Genomic DNA, 20,394 nt, shown 5'->3' with positions numbered 1-20,394 from the left:
GTGTGCCAGGTTTTGTGCTGTCGTGTACAGGTGCTATTGAACTTAATCTTCACAACAAGTGGGTGAAGTGTCATCATCCCTTTCTTTCTTAGGTGAGAAGCTGAGGCTTGGGAACACTAACTGACTTCCCAAAAGTTAATGAAGAGTAGAGCTCAGGTTAAATTCATCGTCCATCCCTTTTTGTTGTTGTTGTACTGTAAAACTTTAATCAATACAGGGTTGATAATATGTCAAGAACAGAGTAAAAAAGGGCATAGAAGACATGAGGGCAAGAGAGGTGGAGGCAGACTCAAGTAATGAATAATCATCATGGATCATGGAGTCTAAATCGAGCAAAGGGAATTCTCTGGGGGTCTAGTGGTTAGGACTCCGTGCTTTTACTGCAGAAGATGCAGGTCAGTGCGGCATGGCCAAAAAGTAAAAAAATAAATAAATAAACTGAGAATGACACAAGAGAGCAAAGACTATTTCCACCTCCAAAAGCTCTTCGTTTTTACATTTTATAAAGCCTGTTCCCATGCTTTTTTCCCCCTTGATCCTTACTACAATCCTGGAAGATGAGCGTTTTCAATACTGTTTCACAAATAAGGGAAACTGAGGTACAGAGAGATTAATTTACCTGCTTATAGTCACAGTGATAGTAATTTCTACTAAAGAGACTATTTTCATAGGAATAAGTAATCTATCCAAGTCATCTGCATTTTAATGTTGAATCTAAAATTATCATTGGTTCTCTCTTCTCTTCTATTCATTAGTGAAATGGTCCGAAGGGAAGAAAGAGGAAAAACAAATCTGGAAAATCTACAAAGAAAATAATTTAGAAGTACCCTGTCTTTTGGAGTGTGTGAACCATCTTTGATGAGTATCTTTGGTTTTACTAGAAGGAGGGATTTCTGGACCTATCATTCTTTACCTCCATCTCCAGGCCTAGACCATTTTTACAGCTAATGAAAGGCAGCAGCAACCTTACACATTTGATGTGTCACATGGAGGAATGGGTAATCCTATCACCAATGGGGACACAGTGTTGTTCCTAATATTAACAAAATAGAAACTGCCAACTTGACACAGTTAGTGTGAGACTATTCTCAACTCATTTCAAAATCTTAGTGTTCTTATTTCAGTGTTCCTATGTTAGTATGGTATAGCTTTGCCAGTAGTCCCTTGGCAATGAGTAACTACAGATATAATAACAGAAGGTGTACAGAATGTTCTTTATACTTCATTAATACCTTGTGTTTCCTAGTAGCAGGACAAGTCAGGGAAATATGTTCATAGTTGGAAATTGTTGGTGTTTTGACCATAAGACTGGAAACCAATCTAGCCTTATTTTCCCTCTAAACAGTAAGACATACTCTCGTTTAATGGCAAACGTTGCCTAAGATTACTCTTTTTATTTGATGATTAGGAAACCAGAAGGCTTAAGAAGTAGAGGTGTTACAAAATATTTTTTGCACTCAGGAAAGCAATTCCCTGTGAAGTTCCTTTCAAAGGTTCCCCAGAACATTTAAGTATTTGTTTATGGGCTTTGGACTGCTTAACAGAGAGGTTAAAGGATAAAAATACTGGAAAGCTAAGATGTTAGTGTGAGAGCTGATATCTCTGAAAATAAAATACAAGCCAATAGGAAAATAAGGTTGATTCTCCAAATACTATATTTTGTACATTCAACTTTTCATGAATATGCTTTGAAGAAAGTGAATCACATGTATATTTAGGTCCTACTTTGAGTATTGTAAAGGTACAAAAATGAGTTTAACATATCACTTTACAAATTTTTTTAAGACTAATTCCTTTTCAGTGCTGTAGCATTTAGAAAGTCCATCTCATAGATAGTTGGAAGCCTAGATTAGATCTGTGCATCTGGAAAGCCTAGTCTCCCTGTTCAATTTTTAATATAACGGAGTGAGTGGAGGGCAAAGCTTACATGGAAAGAAGCTGAAGTTACAGATATCTGACTTCTGGTTCACAGCCCCAGGTCTTGTATCTCTATGGTATTTCACTTGTGTCTTGCCAGTTTTGTAAGAGCTGGAAAGGTACTTCAATTTGTCTTAAAACAATTACATTCAGTAGAAGATAAGTTGTAATTTAAGTCCTGTTCCCTCTTATGAGGTGAATTTTAGTGACCAAACACACAAAGGTAAAATGCACACGCATACACACACATGTGTATGTATGTGTATATATATTCATAGAATATATCTAATATATGATATAATATATATGTAATAATTATTCCGCAAGGTGGAGAAACTTCAGAGTCATTTCAAATAGTGAGAAAAGCAAAGTGTCTTAGTCTTGGCATTCAAAACCTTAATACTATAACTGGAACTACATTCATATTATATCTTAGCTATGTAAGTATTTAATAGAATAAAATAGTACATGTGTGGAGGTATAGAAACAGCATAGTATTAGTTAATTCTTAATAAGATGAAATTTTGGTATCTTCTAAACTCTTTGCTCTAGCTCTCTAGATAGAAAAAGCAGAGAAAATTATGGCTTTAAAAACTACAATATATTGTAGTTTCAAAAACTACAATATATGTGGAAATGGAAAAATCATTATTTTTCCACTAGTAAATATTTTATATATACAATTACTAAATTTGTAAAAGTAAACACTGACCAAGTGTCCTTGGCCTTCTATTTTTGCATCTCTAAGGGCTTTAGTACCAGGCATGTAACTTAGCTGGCTCAGTCAGCTCTCAGAATTCCTGAAGGGCATTGGTTTCATTGTTTCCCAGATAAGGCCTGAGTAGGCATTAAGATTAAAGAAAACATGGGATCCTAGTATTTCCATTATTCTGAATAAGGGCTAAAGATCATAATTGTAGTATATTTAGCCTCTAATTCTCATTTGCCAGTTCTCATAGGTAATAAAAAGGGAATTTCACTCTGTGGGGTTCTGTTTTGGCACTTAACTTCACTAACATGTGAAGCAAAGAATTACAACCTATTTTTTCAAACAAATAGGTTATTAGTGGCCTAGACACAAAGCCCCAATCATTCCTCAGAACTCCAAGAGTTCCCTATACCTCCCACAATTAAAATATTTACTTCACTGTATCATTTGCTTACATATTCAGCTTTTCCTATCTGCTAAACTCTCTGATTCTTTAATGGCAGATGATGGAATAATCAAAATATCAAATACATAGTGGGTTCAAAATAGCACCAGTTAATATATGAATGAATTAATCAATGCATTTTAAAAATAAGGGATTCATTTCAGATAATGTTAAAAATTATCAGTAATAATGACTGCTCTTGATTGATTGTGTCACACATCTACACACATTTTCTCTTTTAATTCTCAAATATGTGGAGCCAGTACTATTTATAGGTAGGACACTGCGGCTTGTTATTAAGGAATTTATCCAAAGTTACTGAGAGCAGGGATTGGAAACCCCATGTATCTAATTCCAAAGTTTATTCTCTTTATGTCACATTTATCCACATAATGCTAAGAAAAGAACCCAATTTAAAAATAGGCAAAGGTTTAAACAGATATTTTTCCAAAGAAGATATGAAAATGCCTAATAAGTCCATGAAAAGATGTTTGAAATTCTTAGTCATTAGGAAAATGCAAATCAAAACTACAATGAAATACTTCTTCACATCTAATAGAATGACTATAATCAAAAGACATAATAACAAGTTTTGATGAGGATGAAGAGAAATTGGAGCCCTCACACACTGCTGGTAAGAATGTAAAATGGTGCTGCTGCTGTCTGGCAGGTCCTCAAATAGTTTAGCATAGAATTATTTTATGACCCAGCAATTCTACTCTTTAGTATCTGCCCAAGTGAATGGAGAACAAATGCCTACACAAAACCTTGTACCTGAATATTCATAGTTGCATTATTCTTGCCAAAAGGTGGAAACAACCCAGTGTTTATCACCTGATGAATGAACAAACAAAATGTGGTATATCCATACAACAGAGTATTATCCAACCATAAAAAGGAATGCAGTACGGATACATGCTACAACAAGAATGAACCTTGAAAACATTATGCTGAGTGAGAGAAGCCAGACACAAAAGGCCCTGTATTAATCCTTTTATATGAAATGTCCAGGAAAGACAAATCCGTAAAGACAAAGTAGGTTGGTGGTTGCTAGGAGTTGGAGCTTAGGGAGGAATGGGCAGTAACTGCTTAATGGACACAGATTTTCTTTTTGGAGTAATGGGAATGCCTTGGAATGAGATAATGGCAATGATTGCATAATTTTTTTTTGCATATACTAGAAACTACTGGATTGTATACTTTAAAATAGTTAAAATGATACATTTTATGTTATGTGAATATAATCGCAGTAAGAAAAAATCAAAAGCTAAAACACAAACCAACCTATGGCTGGTTATAAAGGAACTTTTTAAAATGAATATATTTCTTTTCAAGTCCCAGTCATTAGCTGGGACTGTTTTAAAAAGCAATAGCTTTGGATGGATGGGTATTGAAGAAAACCAGTTCTTTCAGTAGCTGTAGTTGTTGTTTCTGGATGTGTACAAATGATCACAGATTTGGTAATGACATTCTGATAGAGTTATCAAATAAGCATAAGTTTTAATATATCAGTATTTCCACCTTGATCATTCACATGAACATATTCAGTAATGAAGACTATGTTTTACATGGTTCACCTAGAAACAAGCAATTTTCCAATGTGAAAAGAAGCATCTGAATGAATTAATTTAACAAAAAAAGACTATGGAAGAAAACATGCCCTAGCAATTGGCTTCTTGTACGACAATCAGGGGCTCATTTATCTTAAACAAGTCAACTTTTGTAACACCCTCTGCACTGTATAGAATACTGAGTGACAGTTAAACAGAACTGTCAAGAAAAGAGGAAAAACAGTGAGAAATGTGAAGTAGAATGAATTAAAATTGTAAGAGAATGCAAAATAGTCTGTGACAAGGAATTTTCTTTAAAATAACCAGAAGCTATGTGAACACATTGAGCAAGTGAAAAGTACTTAATAATCCCCCACAGCATTTCTAATAGAATTTACCTGGTCTTCTACTAATTATAAAAACCCATCTAAATCCTAAAAGACACTGAACAAAACCCCACAAGACCTTCCTTCATTCTGGTGTCAAATGCTGCTTGACAGATAAGTTGCTTACAAAATGAGTTCTCCTAGTACTTCCCTTCACTTAATTTCTCAGGATCTTGTCTGATAGTTGTTGAGTTAATAGTTTTAACAGCATAGAAGTTATATATTGTTAACCTCACTTTTGCTCTTTCTTTCTAAAATTATTCAAATTAAGTAGATAAAAATTTGAAATTATCCTTTTTACCCCTCAAGAAAGTTTATCCTAAGAAGTTATTTTAGGTGTTTGTGGGAAGGAAAAAAAAATCTTCCTGATGACATCACTGTTCTAAGATGGAAGCCTCTAATATTTTTGGATTCTCTTGGGAGTTTTGTTCCCTGTTTTGCCACTGACTTGCCTTGCGAGCCCGGAAAAGCTTAAATATAAAAAGATAAGTGCAAAGTGAACTTATGAAAACAAGACTTAACTTGAGATCAAATGAAGAACAGAGATGAAGTGGATCACATGGCTATGTAGCAACTGTTCCAGTAACTCAACACAGTATCCAGGTAGCAATCTGGCTTGAAACAGATTTCAAAAGTCGAATCTGTACACTAAGATAGTTTCACATATAGTCTTTTAGTAAAGTCAAAGTCTGCCTATAAACAAGAACTGCAGCAAGAATCTAATGGTATTTGTCAATCTTCAATCCTGCTCTGCACCTTGAAGAAATTATATAACTGTAGAAAAGGAGCTAACTTGACATTTTGAGGTAATTCCATAGATACACCAAAATAAATGTCTTAAAATCAGAGTGCCTTGCTTTATTTCCATTGTATACATGCAAATCTGAAACCAGATTATGCATGTAACCTAAGTATTCATTTGTAGGATTTATCCAAATAAGGAAGTCTGTTGGACAGATATCATTTTTAAAAGCCCATAGTCAGAAATAATACGTAAAACTCATTGAAAACAAAAAAGCAATAAGAGATAGTTCTATATAATGAAGTAAGGGTAGAAAAAAAATCACCTATATTGGTAATAGTTTGATTTTATCTAAATGTAATCTTCATAAGCCTCCTAGGCATCACAGTGTTTAGTTTAATGCTGTTTGTACTTTTATGGCTGAAATATTTATTACAGCCTCCACAAGAGAGTTGAAATGCCTGATGAAATGGAAAAAAACAAAGCTAGTAGAATTAATCTTGTAAAGATATGAGACATTCAAAACCCATTTAACTACATATAGCATGTTGAAATTCCACTTTTAGAAGTATATTCTTAAGTAGTCTACATGGAAGAACTTTAGGTAACATGTGGAGGATAAGAAATGGCAATATTAAAGGATATTCTTTTAAAGAGTAAAGTCATGATTCACACAGATATAAAATAAATATGTGTCAACAATTTTACTTAACTCAGTAAAATTAATAAGGGGACAGTAAGACCTTACTACTGCTTCAAAGAAAAATTTAAAAAACCACACATACATTGGCAAATAAATATATTTACAAAAAGGTGCAAAACAGGTCAATATGATAAGAATTGTTCAACTGCACTGTCAGACACAACTGACTTGCATTTCTGTGGAGAATAACTTATTTGCATTGTCGTTAATTTTCTACAGCTTATGGAGTTGTGAAATAGTTCAGTGATAATAAAATGCAGATATGGACAGAAGACCTAAGTAGACATTTCTCCAAAGAAAATATATAGATGGCTAACAGCACATGAAAAGATGCTCAGCATCAGTAATTATTAGAGAATGCAAATCAAACTGCAATGAGGTATTATCTCACAGCAGTTAGAATGGCCATCATTAAAATGTCTACAATAAATGCTGGAGAGGATGTGGAGAAAAGGGAACCCTCCTACACTACTGGTGGGAATGTAAATTGGTGCAGCTACTATAGAAAACAGTATGGAGGTTCATTAAAAAACTAAAAATATACTTACCATATGAACCAGTAATCCTACTTCTGGGCATGTATCCAAAAAAGATGAAAACTCGAATTCAAAAAGATACATGCACCCCAGTGTTCATAGCTGCAGTATTTACAACAGTCAAGAGATGGAAGCAACCTAAATGTCCATCAACAGATGAATGGATAAAGAGGATGTGGTGTGTATATGTGTATATATATATATGCAATGGAATATTAGTCATAAAAAAGAATAAAATGATGCCATTTGCAGCAACATGGATGGACCTAGAGATTATCATACTAAGTGAAATAAGTCAGAAAAAGACAAATATAATATAATATTGCTTATATATGGAATATAAAAAAAGATACAAATGAACTTATTCACAAAACAGAAACAGACTCACAGACATATGAGTTATGGTTACCAAAGGAAAAGTAGGGGAGGATAGATTAGGAGTTTTGGGCTAACAGATACAAGTTCTATATATAAAACAGATAAACAACAAGAACCTCCTGTATAGCACAGGGAACTATAATATCTTGTTATAATCTATAATGGAAAATAATTTGAAAAAGAATATATATATATATATATTTATATATAATTGAATCACTTTGGTGTACGCCTGAAATGAATACAACATTGTAAAGCAACTGTTCAGTTCAGTTCAGTTCAGTCACTCAGTCGTGTCCGACTCTGCGACCCCATGAATCGCAGCACACCAGGCCTCCCTGTCCATCACCATCTCCCGGAGTTCACTCAGACTCACTTCTGAGTGAAGTGAGTGATGCCATCCAGCCATCTCATCCTCTGTCGTCCCCTTCTCCTCCTGCCCCCAATCCCTCCCAGCATCAGAGTCTTTTCCAATGAGTCAACTCTTCACATGAGGTGGCTAAAGTACTGGAGCTTCAGCTTTAGCATCATCCCTTCCAAAGAAATCCCAGGGTTGATCTCCTTCAGAATGGACTGGTTGGATCTCCTTGCAGTCCAAGGGACTCTCAAGAGTCTTCTCCAACACCACAGTTCAAAAGCATCAATTCTTTGGCGCTCAGTCTTCTTCACAGTCCAACTCTCACATCCGTACATGACCACAGGAAAAAAAAGCAGATATAATCTAGAAAAGTATGTTAGCCAGAACACTTAGTCTCTCTTTATGGGGGGCAGGTGCATTTCAAAGTTTATCACAATTTTACCCCATAGAAAGAATATTATTTGTTAATTAGAGAAAAATGCAAAGAAAAGTATTCTAATAATGTGGTTTTCCAAAAGTTCCTGCATTGGTCCTGCCCATGGTTATAAATAAAAGTAGTCCCTATTCCTGGACTCACAAAGAGAGATTTTCTTTATTCTAGGAAATCATCACTCTGAAAGCTAAGAAGAAAATTGTACCTAAAATTTACTGAAGAACCCAAAATTTAAACTAAAGTGCTCACTTACAAAAAACACAGTTGAGCTAATAGTACATTTTTAAAACAATGGGGATATTTTAAAATCTTTCACTTGCCTTTTAAAATAGGTGACTTTCTTAACATTTTTTAACTCAAAAGTATTTTGAAATTGATTTGGAAGGTCCAAAAAGCTTTTCTCTGTCCTGGAGAAGTTTCTGCCTTCTTTTCTGCAGATACTAGGTTTGGAAGGTTTGATTTTGTATGTTTTGCTTTGTTTTGACCAATCATCTAATTTCTCAGCAAGGGCCATGTGGTATGTTGAAAGATAAACCACAAAACTTGATTTTAATTAGTTCTCAGTTCTAGCTGTCATACTACAAAACAAAGGTCTACTGAAATACATCTTTAAGAAATCTTAAAATTAATGTCCACAATTGGGAATACATAAATCTAGTAGCATTTGGAAATTCTGTGTATGTGGATTCATGCTTCTGAATAGTACCTCAGCTACTGATTTCTTCTGATAAATAGCATGCACAATGGCACAGAAAAATTGCCATTTAGATATACAAATCAAAGCTTTGGGGGATACAAAGTTTTGTACATAAAAAAACATGGAAATAAGCCAACAACCTGAATCTTAACTGTGACCTGAATCATTAGGTTATGTACAGTGTTTGACTTACCATTCTTTTTTTTTTTTTGACTTACCATTCTTTATAAATTAAAACTAACTGTAAAAGCCATCACACTACACAGTATTACTATCTATCCTTACCAAATCATATCTATTAGGGAGAACGTGAACGTGAAGTCGCTCAGTCGTGTCTGACTCTTTGCAATCCCCTGTAGCCTACCAGGCTCCTCTGTCCATGGGATTTTCCAGGCAATAGTACTGGAGTAGATTGCCATTTCCTTCTGCAAGGGATCTTCCCAACCCAGGGTTCGAACCCGGGTCTCCCACATCGTAGACAGACGCTTTACCATCTGAGCCACTAGGGAGAACAGATAACAAAAGGGAGGCCATTCACAAAGAGCAAATCTTTAATTAGAATTTATTTACATACTTTCCTGTTATCTCCATTTGCAAATTTATTCAGGGGAGTTTCTAAGTTAAGGCAGTAGAGAATCCGCCTGCAATGCAGGAGACCCCAGGTTCGATTCCTGGGTCGGGAAGATCCTCTAGAGAAGGAATAGGCTACCCACTCCCGTATTCTTGGGCTTCCCTTGTAGCTCAGCTAGTAAAGAATCTGCCTGCAATGTGAGGGACCTGGGTTCAATCCCTGGGTTGGGAAGATCTCCTGGAGAAGGGAAAGGCCACCCACTCCAGAATTCTGGCCTGGAGAATTCCATGGACTATAGCTCATGGAGTCACAAAGAGTTAGACAGGACTGAGTGACTTTCACTTCTAAGTTAAGACTTGTTAACACCTGCAGTGGCCCACAAATGCCCCTAGGAGGCATCAGAATTTCCAAGGTATAGACAGATTTTACATTGCACCAATAAGAATCCAAAAATATTCTCTACTCCTACATGCCCTGAACTTATTGATGCCAGATGTGGGAAATGGGGCCAATCTTACTATATTCACCCATTGCCAAAACTGCTAAGCTTCTCACAGAGGAAGAGGACAAATAATCCATTCAAGAACAGAATACCCTTGAAATGACTCACTTTGAGTCCATACCAACCTTCGTCCTGAGGAGCTCTTCAAGGACAGACAAATTGGTTTGAAACATCAATATTATGTAAGTAACACACTGAAGATATTTGGCCAAAGTAGACCTCTCAAAAATCCTACTCCCCAGGGTCATTTAAGGGTTAAGATGGTGACTCTGGAGTCAGACTGCTAAAGAATTCTTGGGTAAATTACTTAAATTCTTTCAGCTTCAGTTTTCTAATTTGTAAAATTACAGCAATAATTACACCTACCTTATAGGGTTCTTATGGGGCTTCCCTGGTGGCACAGTTGGTAAAGAATCCACCTGCAATGCAGGAGGCTGCCTGTAATATAGGAGACCTGGGTTCAGTCCCTGGGTTGGGAAGATCCCCTGGAGAAGGAAATGGCAACCCACTCCAGTATTCTTGCTTGGGAAATCCCATAGACAGAGGATCCTGGTGGGCTATAATCCATGGGGTCGCAAGAGTTGGACATGACTTAGCAACTAAAATACTATGGGTTCTTATGTAAATCCAATGAATTAATATTTATACAGTGCCTAGAACAGCACCTGGTACATAGTAAGTGCTAATCAATATTAACTACTACTATTATTTTTATTATTTATCATCATCATCTTCATCTTTATTCTCATTTCTCTCCCTGACTAACCTTATGCCTTGGGCTTATAGTAACTCTCTACATAGCATCATATTTACCAGTGTGACTTGTCGAAAAGTGCTCTGGACAAAGCTGAATATCTTTCAACCCTGTTCTGCCCCAAATCCTGCCTGATGACAAACAAAAGTATCCCATTCCCACTTCAAATGAATAATTAGCACCCTCTCTTCTTGAGAAGTTTTGAAAATGGAAAAGTGAAAGTGAAGTCGCTCAGTCGTGTCCGACTCTTTGCGACCCCATGGACTATAGCCTGCCAGCCTCCTCTGTCCATGGGATTTTTCAGGCAATAGTACTGGAGTGGATTGCCATTTCCTTCTCCAGGGGATCTTCCTGACCCAGGGATTGAACCCAGGTCTCCCGCATTGTAGGCAGACGCTTTACTGCCTGAGCCAAAACTAAACTCAATAACTAAGGTTTTCCATGTTCCATTGAATATATATTGGCTGAATGAAAAAAATTAACACATATCAATTGAAAACCTATTATATGCCAGTTAATGGGGATTCAAAGAAATTTAAGCCATTGTTTCTTCCCTGCAAGAGTTTAGTCTATCAGAGAGATGTATATAAACACGTGATTACCATACAGTGTACTTAAATGCAGTTTTGTTATGAAATTTGCATTGGCTCCATGCATTTTTTCCAGGTTTGCCAGCCAGAGCAAGGTTCTTGGCACCTTAGTGAAGTAGGCACAGTTTATCTTTGGCTCCTTCCCTCTCTTCTTTAGACATTCCCTTTCCCTCCACCAGAAAGCTACTTCCTTCTTTAGGCAACTCTGAGTACAGTTCTAGACTTGAGAACAGATGGTTATAATCCCTGCTGATATGTTTTCTGCTAATAATTTAAGAATTTATGCTTTCTGAGCTTAAGTCCCTTTTTGTAGGGAGCTCTTGAACCTAACATGATATTCAGGGCCTAAAGGAATGAGTCCTGATAGGAAGAATTTCAGGCAACAGGCTGACTGGGAAGAGAGATGTCTCCTGTGGCTGATTTTCAATCTTTAATCATAATTGTTTCTGCTCTGTACCTCTCTATTTTATTGCTCATGCTTTCTTACAAGACCTGTTTTCTCTAGTGTTCAAGTATAGACCAAAGAATAGATTGTAGAGCTTTTCCACTGCTTACAATCCTGCAATATATATATTATTGGGCAAAGGTTTGAAATATTCAGTCTTCAACTTATTTTACTCCATTCTAACACTATGTTTCAAGCCTCCTTTTACCAAACTCAATTATTGTGCTACATATTCACCATAGAACTCCCACTTCTGTTAAACTGAAATATGCATACCTTTAATAGGGGTAGAGAAAGATTTTATTTGTTAATGAAAAGACATGTTTTCCTCACAATGCTTTCTATTCAAAGGTTTGTGCTGTAGCATTGTTGTGCCTGTTTTTGTCCTGCTTAAGAGGAGTAGGTTCTAACAGGCTAGCCCATTATTAGAATTTATCTCTTTTCATACATAAGAAGTTCATTCATTTGGAAGCTAATCCTTTTCTCTAAAAGGGACATACTATCTCTTTAGAAATTAAATCAGTTTTTTTGCCTTTACATCTTTTCTAAAGTTGCTGCAAAGCATTGTTCCACTTTTGTAAATCATTTATCAGAGCTAAATGAAGGTCTGTGAATTGCCATAGCTGCCTTTAAGTGGGCAGTTTTCTTAGGATCATAGAATAGGCACTGTTTGTATTCTCTTTTCACAAATATTTCTTAAGATTCCAATGATGGTATGAAAGGATATTCATTTTCCATTGAAATTCAAAGTTGAATGGTAAAGAAAGAAAATAAAATCATATATATGTAAACAATAGTGGCACAGGAGCCCAAGGAAAGTACTCAGTTGATGAAATTGAAGAATTTCTGAATACTTGGCTGTAAAATCTTTTTTTTCCACTAACTTTCATTATAAATTTTAGTGGGACTTGAGCAATAGTTGGTTCTTTCTTTCTTGGAGAGCAGCTGGGAAGCAAATTTTATCAGACATTCAAAGAAGAATTCAGTTAATTTGAGTCTTCCAAAGCTTTAACCATATTTATTATTTGCTTTGGTGTTTCCATTATGGTGAATGTCTGTGGATGACAAAATATACCTTTATTTGGAAGGCAGGTGCTAGAATGACAGTCTGTGATTACTTTTCTCATAAGCAATGGGGAAAATGCAGTACAGAAGGAGGAAAACAGTAGGAGAAAAATCAGAAAGAATGAAACTTATTTTAGTTTTGGTATAGTTATTATCGACATATGCAAATCCATCTTCAGACTATTAACATTTACTTTTTCATTTCTGCCACATCAGGTAGTGCCTGCTAAAAAGGAGAGATATTCTCCTAACTTTCCCTTATTTGACTTTCACATCATTTGGAAACACTCTTGGTGAAATGGTAATAGGACCTGCTATATGACATTTAAGGCTTATTTGGTAGCTCAGAAAGGATTATGGGTAGTTGCCTCCAACCAGGCAGTATTCACAATACACAGAGGCAGGCCTTAGAATCACAGAATCTTAAGACTCAGTTCAGTTCATTTCAGTCGCTCAGTCGTGTCCGATCTTTGCAACCCCACGAATCGCAGCACACCAGGCCTCCCTGTCCATCACCAACTCCCGGAGTTCACCCAAACCCATGTCCATCGAGTCGGTGATGCCATCCAGCCATCTCATCCTCTGTCGTCCCCTTCTCCTCCTGCCCCCAATCCCTCCCCACATCAGAGTCTTTTCCAGTGAGTCAACTCTTCACATGAGGTGGCCAAAGTACTGGAGTTTCAGCTTTAGCATCATTCCTTCCAAAGAACACCCAGGACTGATCACCTTAAGACTAGAAGGACCTTAAAAGTTGTCAAAGCCAATCTTCCATTTAACGTTTAAATATTCTACACTATTTTGATAAGTGATTGTCCAACCCTTATGCTCAACATTGCCAATGGCCAGATTCTCACAACCTCCTGCCACTGACAATTTCCTCAAGTCTACATTTGCTGACTACTAGAGGGCCTTCTGCCCCCAAAGAACAATTAAAAATGAGCTTTTCTAAGCAAGATGGATATCTTACAATGACAAATTTGAAAGATAATAATTTCCTCATTTTGTTCCCACATAGATTCTTATAGCCTTACATATGAAGGAGCAGTATTTTCTCTTCTGTGTCTATTTACCTCTAATATAGCATATTTGTCACCAAAGTATACAGGTATTCATGAGCAAGCTGTTCTAGTAATCCCTTAAATTTCTTATTCAAAGTTTGTATGATTCCCTTACATATATCCCATACTGTATGGGGTATAGTAAGAAACTTTTGACATCAACGGAGAAATGTACTCTCAGTATAATGGAGGGGTTTATGAAATTCATAAACTATCCAAAATGCCAAGGTATAACTCTTGTATAATTAGGGTTTGTAGATTTGTTGTTAAAGTTGAATTCTCATTTCCCAGTTACACAGCCAGATACCACTCTTCTTCAACTAAGCCTTAAATACATAATCCCATTTTCCTGTTCTTTATCTAGTTTATGTTTGTGTACCAAACAAGAGCTTTGTTAAACTTGTTACTAAAGTTTCCTTTTTCTGTTTTTTTTTTTTTTTCCCCAGTGAAGACCTAGTTTCACTTGCACATTTTTCACAAGCATCAAATAGTGGGTGATCTTTCAAGCTTGAACAGTAACAGTTGTATCGCTGAGAAAGGATTTCTTGTTTCAAATGGTCTAGGTAATGATTTACAACTATTTTTAGTAATTCTCAAAATGACAGTTCCTTGACTTTTTCTGTGTGCAGAAATATTTGCTGGGCTGGCATCTTTCAGACCCTGGGAGGTTCATCCCAATCCTTGCATGTGGGTGCAAGGAAGTGCTCTGAGATCCCTACTCCAGAGGGAACTGACCGGTCCACATCATCTTGTGATGCACGTGAATGTTTGATGAGGTTCCCTAAGTGTCTTTGGTCTCCTGAGTCCTGGAATTTGTGGACCAGGACTAACCAGAGTTGGGTGAAATTACATATAGGCCTTGGGCATTCCAAGACCAAACCTGATAAACTGAGACTTATAATGATAGTTTAGTTCCTCTAAAGAAAAGTAGCAATAATTTGTAGCAGAATCTGCTTGCAATGCTGGAGGTATATATATATATATGCTGTGTGTGTATATATATATATATATACACACACACCTATGTATAACTGATTCATTTTACTGTATACCTGAAACACAATGTTGTAAATCAACTATACTCCAGTAAAAATTTTTTAGTTAAAAAAAATATAACACAAATGAAATTATGTATGAAACAGAAACAGACTCACAGACAGACAGAACAGACTTGGGATGCCAAGTGGGTGTGGGGGAGGGAAGGAGTGACAGTTTGGGGCTAGCAGATACAAGCTATTATATACAGGGTGGATAAACAGGAAGCTACTTTATAGCACTGGGCACTATATTCATGGTCCTGTGATAAATCATAATGGAAAAGAATATGAAAAAGGTGTATATATATACATATATGTATAACTGAACTACTTTGCTGTATAGCAGAAAGTAATACAACATTGTAAATCAACTATATTTCAATTAAGAAAAAGAATCTTACCTTGTGGAAGTTACTTGATAGAATTTCTATTTTTTTTTCATGATGATAAGAATGTTGAATTTAAAAGATTTAATAAAGAGCAGTTGGACTGGAGCATTTCTACCAGAATATATGAAAAATTAGATATTCAGGAACGAGGATGAAAACACCTCATTCTTATAGAGTAGTGAACATTGAATCCCTGCAGCTCTCCAAATTTAAGTGCAAGTTGTCTTTAGCTCTTACCTAGATGTGTGAATAGTTATGTATAGTAAACTCCTAACAATTCCATGGGACTTTATGTATAAACAAGTCCTAGCTTTGTTGTATAAACAAGTCTTTTCACAAAGAAAAGACCAAGAAAAAAGGTAACACCTCATGTTTGGGCATTCCAAGAACAAAACCAATACATTGAATCTATAATATTAGCTGAGTTTCTATAAAGAAAATCAACAACAACAACAACAAAAAAAAGAAAATCAACAAAATTTTTGTAACATATTGTACTCCGAGTCAATTCTACCATTTAAAAAAATCTATATCCTAGCTAATCCCTAAGAACTAAAAGGACAGCTATAGTTCATTTTCATTAAGCACGAAAACCTTTGTTTATAATACACAGAAACTAACTTTAGCAAGATGGCTCTTAGATCTCATGTGATTCATCTGCAAGTAGCCTGTGGACCTCCAAGCCCTGAATAATTCCTGCACTTGAATTTTATGTGTACATAAAGGTCCACAGTAGTCACATAACACACTTGGATGATGCATATGCTATTCCCAGAGTGCCTCTACCAGTGGAACCAAAGAAATATATTCCAACAGAATGAAAAGAAAAAGGAGATCTTGGGTAGACAACACAACTTTCTCAAGTGTTAAATTAGGTTGAGCAGTAGTACCTCAATGTATTGGTTGTAGCTATTTCCACATTTGTTGAACCCTAAGGTCCGTTTAGTCAAGCCTGTGGTTTTTCCTGTGGTCATGTATGGATGTGAGAGTTGGACTGTGAAGAAGGCTGAGCGCCGAAGAATTGATGCTTTTGAACTGTGGTGTTGGAGAAGACTCTTGAGAGTCCCTTGGACTGCAAGGACATCCAGCCAATCCATTCTGAAGGAGATCAGCCCTGGGATTTCTTTGGAAGAAATGATGCTAAAGCTGAAACTCCTGTACTTTGGCCACTTCATGTGAAGAGTTGACTCATTGGAAAAGACTCTGATGCTGGGAGGGATTGGGGGCAGGAGGAGAAGGGGACGACAGAGGATGAGATGGCTGGATGGCATCACTGACTCGATGGACGTGAGTCTGAGTGAACTCCCGGAAGATGGTAATGGACAGGGAGGCCTGGCGTGCTGCGATTCATGGGGTCTCAAAGAGAGTCGGACACAACTGAGCGACTGAACTGACTGAACTGAAGTTTAATTTTATTTCTGGCCGGTCTAAGTACGTCTCATTTTTAGTAGTTCCTTTATCATCACAGTCAGAATATTTCAGATGTATTGAAATAAACTTTGTTCATAGATTTTCCCTAACCTCTTAGAACCACAGCTTGGTTAATTTTGTTTCCTTTTCCTGGAAATTCTCTTTCCTTCTGCCTGTCAGAAATACTGCCCAACTTCAATGCCTATCTCAAAAACCCGTCTCTCTCATAAAGTCCTCAGTCACTATTAATCTACTGTGATTTCTGCATCTTTTGAATTCCAACATAATTTTATTTCTTAGGTATTTATTTATTGTCTTGTTTATGAATAATTTTTTCTATGTAAATCTTTTTTATCCAGCTACATTGTACTTTGCTTAAAGATAGAAATCATGTTTTGTAATGCTTTGTGTATCAAACATTGCCTAATATAGCAACTTTCTCTAGTAGATATTCATTAAATAATTATAAATGGTTGATATAACTTATTACCTCTGCAATGATTTATCTTTTATACTGTTTCTCAAGAAAAAACAAACAACACTTCATAGATCCAAGTTTGGGACTCTGTCTCTGAGCAACTTCAAAAAACGTTCGTTTGTACAGTCATGACATCATGTGTCAATAAATTCATTTTGGTACTAGAATTCATGGCAAACTTAGTTATTAGGAACTATTCCAGATGATCTCAAATACTAATTTTTAGAAATTATTGATGAGATAATATAAAATGTTAAAATTCTCATAAAATGCTCAGATCCCAAATAATTCTGTTAGGGGAAGCACACTGATTGAAACCTTCCACCCTGGCCAGGCACCATAGTAACCATTTGCATAAGCTGTTTTACGACAGGACGTCCTGGTAAAGAACAGAGAACTAATAAGCCTCCACCAACCGAAAGAGTTCGGGAAAGGTCAAAAGGAGACACCACAGGTCTGACCACCTCCCAGAATCCTTCTCTCTGGCATCCATTTTGGCTGAACAAGGCATGCACCACCAAGAAGGACTCTTGAGTCAGAATGATTGGCTAAAGACAACCGGGAAACTAATCCCATCACCATAAAACCCGAGACTGTGAGCCATGTGGCAGAGCTGTTCTCCTGGGTTCCCTTACCCTACTGCTCTCCACCCGGGCACCCTTTCCCAATAAAATCTCTTGCTCTGTCAGCACATGTGTCTCCTTGGACAATTAATTTCTGAGTGTTAGACAAGAGCCCAGTTTGGGGCTCTGGAAGGGCCCCCCTTTCTTGCAACAATTCCACTAAAATATTTTTCCTTGGGGGAAATACTATTTTTAAAACCCTCAGCTACTCTGAATTATGGGATTAAAAGAAAATGCCCAGTATTATGACAAAATGTCTTCAAAGCCTTAAAAATATACAGATGATGACTGTTCAACTTTACTTCTAGAAAACACATTTCAAATAAATGAAAATGTACACAATAGCTACAAGGATATTAATTATAGAATTAAAATATACTGTATAAAAATATTTAAAAGCCTAAATAACCAAAAATAGGTGATTGGTCAAATAAACTATATATTGTACAAGAAAATCATTAAAATGGGTGTTGTACAAAAATATTTAATGACATGGAAAGATCTAAATTTTCTGTATTGAAGATGTATTACTTTTGTGTAAAGAATAAAAAAAAAATTGAGGTATTAAAACTTTAAGTAAATGCCTAGCAATTATCTCAGAATTGCTTATTTGGATCATGTATCCTCCTGTCAAGAAAATATATATTTTGCAGTTTTTTGAATTAACAGCAAAGACAAACCAAAGAAAGGATCTCTCATCTTGATGACTAACATCTTCAAGCGAATGAATGTCATATGGCTAAAGCCAATGAACGAGATGAGGTTGTGGGAAGAACGTTCTTTCCTAGAGTTGCTTGCGCTCTCAGCTCTTACCTTTCTTTGCAGGTCCATGGAAAGTGTATGTGTAAGCACAACACAGCGGGCACCCACTGCCAACACTGTGCACCTTTATATAATGACCGCCCCTGGGAGGCAGCTGATGGAAAAACAGGGTCTCCAAATGAGTGCAGAAGTAAGTACCAAGTCCACAGACTCAGAAGCCTTCTTTGTCACGTAAACATCTGTAGACTTCTCGTTTGTTGTCTTGAGAAACACAATACGTGGTAGGTGACAGATGCTAACCTACACAAACATAGCCCATATCACTGCCCTCTGTGACTTCAGCCATTGGAAACAATTACTGCTTGCAAAGTCGCTGATATGACTATTTTGCCAAAAATGTGTTGTTGGGACTCTATGTTGAACCTGAGCACCCTTCTTGAGAGTTTGACATAATAAAAACATGTCCAGACACAGAGCAACTGAGGTTTAGAGTTCACAGATACTGAATTATAATAATGAAAATAGGTATCTTGAATTCAGTTCTCAAAACAACCCTATAAAGTAGGTGGTGTTAATCCCATATTAGAGATCAGTAAACTGAGGTCCAATAAAATTTGAAGTACCTTGCCAAAGTTAGTAAATGATAGAGTCAGGACTTGATCTCTAGTTTTCAGACTCCAAATTAAATACTTTTTTTTTCTAGAATACCATAATGCCTGTCTCTTCACTTATACTTTTAAAAACAAATTAGATTTGAAACTATGTCAGTTCATCAAGAATGAGACTAACACTCTCATGGCTAACTTTGGGTTTGAGGTTAGAGATTAGATAGAAGAGTAAAAAATATGGGAATGTGAACCATTTTTTTTTTCTTTGCAATTAAAAATGAAGCACACATGAAATAGAAAGATACAGGCACAGAGAAATGCACATGCCCATAACAATGTTTACACTAACAAACTTCAATTTTACTAGGATTTAAAGGCAAATACAGTGGGTAAAATTGTGAGAAGTCTCTTCCCATACATAGTTTGGCATCATAACTGATTTGTTTTAGTTTCACGGAAATGTACAGGATTTCCTCTAAGCATAAATCTTAAGTTATCTTATAGTATGCTTTTTAAAGACTATGAATCTGGTCAAAATATCATAACACATCAAGGAAACAATGAAAAACAATAGCAAAAACATTTTCAAACACAGCTGACCTCCAGGAAAAAGTCCAGATCCTTATTCTAAATCAATCAAGAGAATCTAAAGAATTTCTCCCAAATTCCTAGAGTGCCAGTATGGCCCTTTCCACAGAGACCAGCTGCGTATCTAAATACATATAGAACACAGAGACTTGTCACTTGGTGCTACTGACTATAATCTTAGAAATGACTTTGAGAATCTGTTACATAAGAAACTGCAAACCTCTCCCATAAGAAAATTAAGGCCTCTTTAGCAGACCACCTCATACTCACCAGTACAATAACTGAAGAATGGTGCTTCATGAAAGGCAAATCAATCTATCTGCCAAGTTACTAACCCCTGTGCACCAGAAGTTTCCTTTGAAGGGGTTTGAAGGAACGTGGGAGGGAGAGAAGGATGAAAGAAAAGGAAGGAAGAAAGGAAAGAAACTACTGAGGGCCAGAGGAAACAGGGTGAATAGGGATGGGGAGACTAGAGTTCTTAATATATAAACCTTCTTACACTGTTTTGACTGTATTGTGAAAATGTATACTATTTAAAAAACTAAATTAAAAAAATGAAGTACAATTGATTTACAATGTTGTGGTAATTTCTGCAGAGTGATTCAATTATACATACATAGGGCTTCCCAGGTGGCATTAGTGGTAAAAAAACTCGCCTGC

General features: G+C 36.3%; 1 protein-coding gene across 4 annotated transcripts in view; it reads left to right on the top strand.

Annotated features, from left to right (window-relative positions):
• Nucleotides 1–20,394, top strand: part of NTN4 (netrin 4) — a 131,738-nt gene that overhangs the window by 52,942 nt on the left and 58,402 nt on the right. For all 4 annotated transcript variants that reach the window (XM_069585091.1, XM_069585092.1, XM_069585090.1 and 1 more), the window contains exon 4: nt 18,602–18,728. In XM_069585091.1, coding sequence (XP_069441192.1) covers nt 18,602–18,728 — 127 coding nt within the window. The remainder of the gene's footprint in view (nt 1–18,601; nt 18,729–20,394) is intronic.

This window comes from Ovis canadensis, chromosome 3, assembly GCF_042477335.2.
Source record: "Ovis canadensis isolate MfBH-ARS-UI-01 breed Bighorn chromosome 3, ARS-UI_OviCan_v2, whole genome shotgun sequence".
NCBI lineage: Eukaryota > Metazoa > Chordata > Mammalia > Artiodactyla > Bovidae > Ovis > Ovis canadensis.
Note: the sequence above shows the minus strand (reverse complement) of the source record. Positions and strands in the feature narration are given on the sequence as shown.